At 48.2% G+C, this 10777-nt stretch overlaps 1 protein-coding gene across 3 annotated transcripts in view; it reads right to left on the bottom strand.

Moving 5' to 3' along the window:
• Positions 1-317: 317 nt before the first annotated feature.
• DOCK8 (dedicator of cytokinesis 8) overlaps positions 318-10777 on the bottom strand; it is a 229953-nt gene continuing 219493 nt past the window's right edge. For all 3 annotated transcript variants that reach the window (XM_041740118.1, XM_041740127.1, XM_041740135.1), the window contains exons 47-48: positions 2014-2184; positions 318-1417 (exon numbers count right to left, since the gene is read on the bottom strand). In XM_041740118.1, the coding sequence (XP_041596052.1) occupies positions 1357-1417; positions 2014-2184 (232 nt within the window). In that variant the 3' untranslated portion in view covers positions 318-1356. The remainder of the gene's footprint in view (positions 1418-2013; positions 2185-10777) is intronic.

Raw genomic sequence — 10777 nt, 5'->3', positions numbered from 1 at the left:
TTTAGAAAGAGTCCTGCCCCAAATGCCTGAGAGCCAAAAAATGTACCATGTAAATGAGTAAGCTTTAGTGATGATAAAAAAAAAGACCACTTTCAGAATATAAATTCATGCATACCTGATGGTATAAGCACCCAAAAAAGTTCTGAATTCTCCAAATTAAATTATCTTTTATAAACATCAGATTAAATATTGCATAAGCGGTGCGACCCAGGGTAGCACTGTCGGGAGGCCCATGACTATGCTTTCCTCTTCTCTGAAGTGCTTTGCAAGAGTTACAAGTTGTCAAAATAAAAAACCACAAGTTGCAAAGGGAAGCATTTTTGCTTGCGATTCAGATTACATTTTTAGTACCAGCCAAGGTCAACAAGCCATAATAAAAATATATAATTTAATCCTCAAGCAATAATTTTGTTCCTCTGTCTCCTAAAGTACATTGTCAGAAGAAGTCGAAGCTGAATCTGCTCTGGAGCCAATACGCACAAGCTGACAGATGGCATGATGTTCTGAAATGAAAGCAGAGCTATTATCCTTTTATAAAAGTAAACTTGGTCCCAGGCAGGAGGGGAAGCAGAGTGAGGGAGGAGGAGCAGAAGAAAAAGATGCAAAGCATTATGGAGGTCGGAATGAATTTGAGTGAATGTAGCGAAGTACCATGCATCTCCTTCATCAGTGAGTGCAGCGTGCTTCTCTATAAACACGTGTTAAATTAACTTAACATATAGTAACAAGGAAGCAAAAATAACTATACAAAGTTAGTCCACCGTTACCAAAAAGGTAACAAATGAGTCCACAAATAACTCATCTATGTCCAAGTTTCCAATCATCATTATGATTTTTAGATTTTGAGTGAGGCCCCCCTCACAGATTTATTGAACGCATTTTGCACTCCTGCTAGCTCACCCTCCTTTCCCATAAACGGAATGAGTGAGGTTCGCTCTGAATAGGACAGCAGACAGTTTATCCATCTTCCTATGGGCAATTTGGGTTTTTCCTGTAAATCCAAATCTGGCCCAAAGAAGTCGTCTCACCCCCATAGACAGCGACCAACCACTCAGCGGGAGATGCGGTTGATGCTTTGCTTTGTACAGTATTGTGAAAAACCGTGCTTTGATAAATACACAGGCTCCTGTGTTTAGCCACCCTCCTCTATCCCCAACCCCCAGTAAGGCCCAAATCTGATCGGACCCCATTTTGGCGTAAATCCCACGGTCACTGGGATTCCAAAGCTTCCAGAGAGCTGGTTGCTCAGGAAGCATGCAGTCCGTCCTGTGCAGCCAATGTCCTGTGTTTTAAGTACCAGCCAGTACTTCTCCAGGGTCATAGAGCCTCAGTCTCCAGGTGAGAGGACAGCTTTTCTTAGCTGCCTTGTGACAACTGGGTTTCACATTTCCTGAAACTAGATCTGTGGAAGGAGTCTCTGAAATGACAAAGGAGAAAGAGAGGGGGAAAAACAGGTAAGAAATATCAAGTAGCCTTTTAAAGAGAGGGAATGCAGGTGGGGGGAATCACCCATGGAAAAAGACAAGGATTGTGGGGAACTCAGGAAGTCCATGCATGAGCAAAGGTCCTGAGATCCCTTCACAGCAAACCAGGAAAAACACAGGAGGAAAGGGGTCCTGGGAAGACCATGGGAAGAAGGCCAACAGGAGGGACGATTGAGTGTCTGCCTTCGGCTCAGGGAGTGATCCCAAGGTCCTGGGATTGAGCCCCACATCGGGCTTCCCATAGGTAGCCTGCTTCTCCCTCTGCCTCTCTCTCTGAGTCTCTTATGAATAAATAAATAAAATCTTAAAAAAAAAAAAAAGAAGGCCACCATGAAGGGGTCCCAGGGAGGTCAAGGAGAAGAAAGAAGGAGCAGAAGTAGTCAGGGTGGAAGCAGGACAGATCAGGGCTCTGGCATCTTCTCTGACTGCAGGTGCACTCCCAGCCCCCAAGAGCAGCAGACCGCCCTGACCACCAGGCCCTCACTGCTGTCCTTCATGCCCCAGGAAGAGGCCTCAGCCCTGAACTTACCTCTTTTGACTCTCAACTCTGAATATTGGCTTGTAGAGTTCTGGAATCTTCCGCTCGATCATTGGCCTGAGGTTCTCTTTCAGCTTGTTGTAGTTCTTTCGGAGCTCCTGCTGATACTCCCTCTGGTCCGCAGTGATGAGACGCTTGTTTTTCTCCACGGCCTCACCGCACCTGAGATGCAAACATCAGGGTTGTGTGTGTGTGTGGAGGGGGAAGGGATGAGTTTTATTTCACAGGAGTTTGAAGTGCCTAGATGCTATCGAGCATCTTGAGTACCTCCAAGAGTGTCTACAAACTTGGTGGCTCTATCTGGATTGCCGGTGGAGCCTTTCCAAATTCAGTCTTCTGCACCATATCTCAGATTTAATGAATCAGAATCTCTAAGGAGTAACACCCCAGGAATTTCTGTTTTTGAAAATGACCCAGAGATCTTGATGTCCTGAGTTGCCACACGCTAGGCACTATTACAAAGAGTTTTCCACGTGCCATCTGGTTCATTTTCCCAGCAAATCTGGAAAGTCCGTATTTATCTACATTTTGTCCTTGAAGCTCAGAAATGTTAGGTCACTTGTCCAAGATAACACTGTGTGGAAGTGGTGAGTCCAGGAGTCAAACTCAAGGACATTGTTATGCTCACAAGAAACTCACTGTGATTTAGGGTCACGTGGCCGACTGAACAGGTGCCACTCAGCCCCACCCCCTCTCCTGCTATGTACACCTGGAGGGAAAGCATAGCAGAAAATTTGTTGTAAGATAAAGGGAAGCCCCAGGTGCCAGAAAGGACAAGAAAAGTAATAATCAGAGTAATGGCAGGAGCTGAGGCCATGGCAGCTGCCACAGGTCAAGACTGCACACAGGTCCTGGAGCCTGGGAGAGGACAGTGTGCTGGGTGCTCACACGGACAGGAAATGGAGCCTTGGCCAATGGCAAAGCGGGGCTCTGGATATGTCTCCTGCAAAGATTTTTGGGGGCTTGAAAGGCTGCCTCATTCATGAAAGGAGATCTAGACAAATACTGCCACTTGTCCAGAGAGGTAAGGCGAAAGCTTGCAAAGACTTAGGGGCTGTCAGTGGGAAAGAAAGTCACCCTAAGGAATTGAAATTCTAGGTTTGCACCACATGTGGGTGTGAGTCACAAATTTATACTCCTGTGTGGTAAGCGCTCCAAGGTGAGAAACGTACTTTAAAAGCAATCAAGATAACTGGAATCCACACAGCACAGAGGGAAATGAAGGTGAAGTTGCTCTGAAGAAACGCTTCCTCAATCGGGGCTCAGGGGCCACCCACAGGAAGAGTGTCCCTTGCCAAAGATGAGCTCACAATAAAATGTCACAAAGCATATGAGGAAACTGATTATCCTGAGGGAGGAGGCCAACAGACGCAACCAGCAGAAGAAATAGCTCAGTACGAATCTGAGATGGCAGGATAACAAAAAAGACCAAAGTTAACACAGAAATGTAATTAAAAAAACGTATAGGGCAGCCCGGGTGGCTCAGTGGTTTAGCGCCGCCTTCAGCCCAGGGCGTGATCCTAGAGACCGGGATCGAGTCCCACGTCGGGCTCCCTGCATGGAGCCTGCTTCTCCCTCTGCCTGTGTCTCTGCCTCTCTCTCTCTCTCTCTCTCTCTCTGTGTGTGTCTCTCACGAATAAATAAATAAAATCTTAAAAAAAAAAAAACACCATAAAATTCATGATTAAAAAAATTGGAGAGTGTGAAAAAAAGAGACCAGGGAAATTTCAGGAAAGAACCAAATGGAACTTCTAGGAATAAAAATATAATCACTAAGGGTGCCCGGGTGGCTCAGTTGGTTAAGCATCTGCCTTCAGCTCAGGTCATGATCCCGGGGTCCTGGGATTGAGCCCCATTCCCAGGTTGTCTGCTTCTTCCTCTCCCTCTGCTCCTCCTCCTGTTTGTGTTCTTTCTCTCTGTTAAATAAGTAAATAAAATCTTAAAACAAAACAAAACAAAAAAGAGCGAGCCATGCCCTAAATCTACGATCTCAAGGATGGCCATTTCTCTTGGGAAATCTACACAACATCATAGAACTATGGTGCAAATAATTGTTTGAATGGCCTTATCTGTACCATTTTCATTAGGTCCACAAATACGGACTGGGCTGCTCTCACTCAGGGGTACCACCATTCTAGAAGTTCACCTTTTTTTTGTTTCTGCCTTTGTTGATAAGGTCACTGAACACAAGCATAGCAGATGTGCCTGGAGGTTTCCAGCACTCAGAATCCTACAGAAACCAGACTGAAAGGAAGGACATTTTCGCTCCAGAATGTGGTTCCTGGCATGTGCAGACAGTCTCTTCCAGGGGCTGAGATCTCTGTAAGGAGTTCGGTGTCTTCTCTGCAGGAGGGTTGTCAGAACCCCAACTCTGTCTCTGTCGGCCTCCCTCCTCCATGATGCTCCATTAGCACAGCCCTCACATCAGCCCTTGGGAAGGCAAACAACTCCTAGTTCCTTCCTCAGTCCATTCTCTCTCTTTTCTGGTAACAGAACTCCAGTCGGTGAGCCTACCTGGGAAGTTCCATTTCCTAGCCTCCCTTAACAGCGATGGCTGATGAGACACAAAATGAAGTCACCAGGAAAGCTCTTCAAAGGGGGTAAGGCTTTTGCTCTTTCCTCATCTCTACTCCTGATACTTTCCGAGGATGTGGTCACGATGGCTAGAGCCCTAGCAGCCATCTTGCGACTGTGAGGATGGATGCACCATAATCGGGATGGCAGAGCAAAGGAATGGAAAGAGCCAGGGTCACTGATAACATAGTTCTGGGATGACTACCTCTGATCTTCTTTTAAATAAGAGCAAAATAAGTTCCTATCTTATTTAAGCCATCTTCCTTCCATTCCCTGTTACGAGCAATTGAATGCAGTTCCTAAAGAGAACAGCAGGGCATCAGAGTTACAAGTATAGATTCCGGAGCCTGAGCATTCAATTCTGAATCCTGCTTTGCTGCACATCAGCTTTGTGACATTAGGCGAAGGATTGAACTTTCTCGTGCCTTAGTTTCTTTACCTGTGATATGGAGGTGATAATAGCTCACCTTGTAATTCTTGTAAGGACGGAATGAGTGAAAACATACACAATGCTTAGAAACTTTGAGTAAGAACGCTTATTGTTCTTACGGGTATGATTCTTCATGGACCCAGTCTGAGTAAAGAAGTAATTTGTTCAATATGAGAACCATGAAATATTAGAGTTTATATTCCTGTCCCTTGTTTTTCACAATTTTTTTAAAAAAATTTTATTTATTTATGAGAGACACACACACAGAGAGAGAATGTGCATGAGTGGTGAGGAGGAGCAGAGAGAGAGGGAGAAGCAGACTCCCTGCTGAGCAGGGAGCCCAACCTGAGGCTCGGTCCCAAGACCTCGGGATCATGACTTGAGCCGAAGGCAGACACCTGATAGACTAAGCCACCCAGGTGCCCCCCCTTGTTTTTCCCAGTTAGCAAAAGATGCGGAGATGGAAAGCCTGTCCTGTGTCACACACCTGCAGGAACAGCAGGGTCAGGTGCAAATCCAGAGTCCTGCCGCTCCTCGGCTCATGTCTCCTCAGCCCCACTGTGTCTCCTGGCATGAACCTTATAGAGGCACCCAGATGATGGGTGGGCCGTGTCTATATTTAAATCAGATGGTTAAGTTTCTATTTCCCCCTCCAATTGCTCAGGTCTCTATCTGCCTCACTTAGTATGTGCCAAATGATGTTACATTTATCGATCACTTAGTATGTGCCAAGGCCTGTTCTAAGCTCTGTGTATTAAGGCATCATATCCTGACACTAGATCTGAGACATAGTTATGATTATAGTTCCCATTTTAAAGATGGAGAAACTGAGGCCAGGTAACTTGCCCAAGGTCACACAGCGAGTTAAGGCACGGTGGGTAATTGAACCCAGGCAACCTGGCTTGGGGGAGCCCACACTTTTAACCTGCAACACCACATATTCCACCTGGGAAGACACTGGCCTTAGCAGCTAGAATCCAGGCATATGTCCTTGGTCTCAAGTTGAAAGAACTCTGTCTGGAGCCCCAGTTGGTAGGACTTGGCCTTTCTCAGCTGCTTCCCGGTACCTCTTGAGCAAGCCTCCACTCAAGGCCAGTGAAGAAGCGGAACTGCTGGAATGGGGAACATCTGACAGGGATACAGGAGAGGCTGAGGACTGGCCTCCTCCTGCTCCCAGGACTGTGCTCCAGGCCCTTTACGGCTGGGAAGGATGATGTGGGGACAGGGCATTGCGGGGGAGGGAGGGCGGTGGGAAGCTGGTGGCCTCTGCTCCAGCAGAGCTGGGGCAGGTCTGAGAGCGCTGGGGCTCGGCCAGGCCCACCTCCCCGGTGGTCTCGTCCTACTCAGCCCCTGAATTGCTCCGTCCCAGGCCGGCCTCTGCGGGACCCCAGACCCCAGACCCCAGACCCAACAGCCACCTGTCCCAGGTGAAGACTTTAAATCTTGGTTTCCACCTCTTATTCACCAGTGACCCTGGGCTAATTATAACCTTCAGCCCCATTTCCTTCATCTATAAAGTGGGTTTATGGGGATGAAGCGGTGTCAGGTGTGTGAGGATCGAGCTGAGCCGCCACCACGGAGGGCTTCACAGTCCTCGTTGCTGGCTTTTCGTGGAGCGAAGTAGAGGTGATGGCCTAACGAAAAGCACCATCCTGTGTGTTCCCCACTGCTGTAGGACACAGGGCTGTGGGGGCAGGGAATGCACCTTGGGGCAGACCAGGGGCAGGTTCTTGCTGCTGTCCCCTCGGAGCCACCTCTACCTCCCCTGGGTGGGCCTGTGTGGCTGCCGGTCTCACGGAAGGTACAGTGGCCCTTCCCCTCCTCCTAAAAAGCCAGATGTGGGAAGAGGGGTGGCTAGATTGGGACTCCGGGCTTGGGAGGGTGTCCAGCCTCACATCTGACACCTGGAAGCAGATTCTGAGGACCTAAGGAAAACACTAGAATCCAGGTTCACCAGATCAGACCAGTGCTTGATGCACATTACACTTGCGGCCTTAACCTCTTACAGGCACTGGGCTTCTGTCCTGAAGAGTCACAGAGTCCTGGGGTTCACAGGCTTATGTAATCTTCTCTTCAGTACCAGCCCCAGCAACCCTGGGGTGTGAGAGCATGAATGAGCCCTGAGGGCCATGAGCTCGCTCATGAGAGTTGGGGGACGGGGGAGCTAAGAGAGAAAGATAAGCTCACACTATAACCAAAATGGATTTTGTTGTTGTTGTTGTTTAGAATCATTATAGGAACCAGGAGGGAGGGAAAAGCCTGGGCTCTCAGTTTTCCAGTATCCTTGGCCCACTGATGAGGTCTCTGTGACCCTAGAAAAGTGACAAAAGTCATTCCTATGTCCCCCCCACCGATCTGCTTCAGAGCAACCCCTCCTGATTTAAGGCTTTGTTTTCAAATATTCAAATCTCTTCCTACCTCCTGTGTATAGGGTTTCTACCTACCCTATACACAGTTGGTTTTCCTTTGGCCAATTGGGTGAATTCTCGCTCCTTCCTCTTCACGGACCCTAACTGCAGCTTAAAACCACCACCACCTGGGGCACCTGGGTGGCTCAGTAGTGAGCATCTGTCTTCAGCTCAGGTCGTGATCCGGGGATCAAGTTCCGTATCAGGCTCCCTATGGAAGCCTGCTTCTCCCTCTGCCTGTGCCTCTGACTCTGTGTGTCTCATGAATATATAAATAAAATCTTAAAAAAAAAACAAAAACAAAACGCCAATCACCCCACAGCCCAGTTTTCTGACTCGGTGACCATAGGTACATGAGAAGCCTGTCTGAGTGGGGCTGAAACCATTTCTATAAACAACTTATAACTAGTGCTGTTGAGGATGTGACCTTTTATCTAAGTATAAAAATCAATGTAGAGATCACTTAGTCTATGTAAGGATGAGAGTTCAGAGGATGCCTTGGACGGAATGTCTGTGTCCTACACCTGCCCCCTAAACTCCTAACACGTGTGATGGTATTTGGAGGGAAGGCCTGTAGGAAGAATCCTGGTGTAGATGGCCTTAGGGATGGGACCCCATGATAGGATTAGTGCCCTTGTCAGAGAGCTTTCTTCTTTCCTCCACCATGTGAGGCTACAGGGAGAAGGTGGCCCTGCCAGCGAGAGAGCCCACGACAGGTGCCCAGCCTGCCAGCACCCTCATCTCAGCCTTCCCAGCCTCCAACACCAGGAGAAATAAATGGCTGTTGTTCTGAGCCGCTCAGTATGTGGTATTTGGTTACACCAGCCTGAGCTGAGGCAGAAATGTTAAGGAGAAAATTAAAAACTCAGATTGGCTCTGGTTGCATTGTCTAGAACAGCTTGAGTCCTTTGGAGGGGGTGGGGGGAGGGGTGGCGGCAGAGGAAGGAAGCAGAATGGTGTATCTCACCATGTTGGCTTCTGAAGCCCTGGTGTTTTTGTCTTATCACAGGAAAAGGCAGGAGGGGATCCAGGTCCCCACCTGACAGCTGGCTGAGGGGCTGCAGGACTGGCTGGATGAGCAGCAGCTGTGGCGGGCCAGGCCCTGTGGCAGGTGTGTCTGTGGCCAGTCCTCTGTGGCTGGGTCCTCTGTCATAGGGCTGTCTGTGGCCAGTCCTCTGTGCTGGGGCCTCTGTGGCCAGGCCAGTGCCATGACAGCTGAGTCAGAGGCCACTGCCCCGTGGCAGGACGTTGCTGCAGCCCACTGGCAAGTGTACACTCCTGCTCTCAGCAAAGAGGCATCGGAAAGCTCACTTCTGTTTGCAGATCTGGGCTTATCAAGCCACTGCCCCGGGAGCTCACTCCAGGGAAAACCTAAGAGCTCTTCAACCTCCATATTTTCCACTCTTGCATCACCTCTGCTGTCGGAAGCAGAGAGCAGGGAGGAAAGACACAGTGCAAACAGTGTGACACGATATTTACTCTGCTCATTAAAAGGCTGTAACTTGCTAAGGGGACTGGAGAAGCTATTAAGCAATTGGGGGTGGGGTGGGGTGGGGAGGGGAAGGTCTCCTCGTCCATGGCTGTCCTGAGGGTAGGATTTACAGACCAGGAAACAAAATCACGTCTCCTCTTAACAAGACTGCTCTATGGTTCAGTTCTGTTCAGAGCTCCATCTCCCCTACTGCTGTCGTTCCTCCGTCCTCCTGTCCTGGCAGGCTCCCGGGAACATGCGGCTCTTGCTGACTCTGAAGAGCCCAGAGGTACCCCTAGAGTTTGGGCAGCTGGTTGCCTTACTGGCCACGGCTCCCTCTTCTGATCATCCCCTTTGTTCTACCTAAATATTTGAGATGAAGTTTAAGTGATGTTTCCAGAGGCTCCCCCGGCCCTCCAGCGTCTAAGGTACTGTCCCTTTCTGAATCCTGCAACCCTGGATTTCCGTGTGGGTATTTAGCCGTGCACACAGGGGTCCTGTATTTCCACAACTGATCATATCCAGGTTGTAATCTGTCTCCTTAAACATTCCAGAGAGGCCAGGGCCACCACCAGCCTCAGGGGCCTTCGATCATAACTCATTTTATTTATTTTTTAAAGATTTATTTTATTTTAGAGAGAGCATGTGAGGAAGGGGAAGGGGGAGAGGGAGAGAGAGAACCTTAAGCAGGCTCCCCGCTGAGCAGGGAGCCTGCCATGGGTCTCAATCCCAGGACCCTGAGATCATGACCTGAGCAGAAATCAAGAATCGGACGCTTAACCGACTAAGTCACCCAGGTGTTCCCCCTAAATAATTTGAAGTGAAGATGTGTGAAGAGGAAATGGATTTTTAAAAATTCCCCCAATATTTTTCTAGTTTTTTTGTCCTGTAAAAATGCACTATTGCCTAAAGAAAATGCAGCTTCTGTGTAAGAATTGCTCTCAAATACAAGAAGCAATTCAAATACTAAAATATTAATAAATATAATCTGTGTGTGTGTGTGTGTATGCCATGTATGTGCACAAGTGCACGCCCATGGACTGAGTGTGTCTCCTCCACACACAGCAAGTGTGCAAACCCCTCACCGGAGCCTATGGAGGAGGAGTAGGTCTCATCCTACCCAACACTGGCATGCTGCTGAGTTTTCAGTGAATTGAGCAAGCCTGTACTTTTAGCCTCCTTTATCCCCCATCTGCCAAGGGAGTTTATTCCTACACTTGATAATGCTTCTCTGAGGTTAAAAAGAAAGTCTGGTACACGTTTTCCTGATGTCATCACCTCCTGTGGGTGAAAAGTCACCATATCCTTCATAATCATTCATTTTAGGGCTGCAGGAGACCCCACGGTAACCGTCTGTACTGCAATAGCTTGCAAGACCTTGCGCAAAGACCCGCTCCAATGCCAGCCGAATAGGCCACTCTTGATGCCACCCCACAGAAGCATGTCTGACAACAGGACCACCAGAGACACGATACTTTCTGAAAATCCCAACTTTAGAATTGCCTTTCACCACATTTGAGGCAGGGTCTAGTCTTAAGATTCGAAAAATAAGCTATTGTGTGATATTAAAACTTGTGAAGCCAATGCCAACACCCTCTCAGACTTGAAAGCATTGTAGACAATCAGCAGATGGAAGTACGGGCTATGTGGTTCAACAAGATGTGGATTTGAATTCCGCTCTCCTACTAACTAGCTGTGTGACCTTAAGCAAAATCATTTCCTATCTCCAAACCTCTGTTCCCCCTTTTCCAAAGCGAGGCTGGTGATAATACCTGTCTGATGTGTGAGGCACACATGAGATGATAAACATGAAAGCACTTTATAGTTTAAATGTCGGTTATTTACTGGCACACGCAGCACACTGGCACACTG

This window comes from Vulpes lagopus, chromosome 2, assembly GCF_018345385.1.
Source record: "Vulpes lagopus strain Blue_001 chromosome 2, ASM1834538v1, whole genome shotgun sequence".
NCBI lineage: Eukaryota > Metazoa > Chordata > Mammalia > Carnivora > Canidae > Vulpes > Vulpes lagopus.
This window is presented reverse-complemented; position numbering and strand designations above follow the sequence as displayed.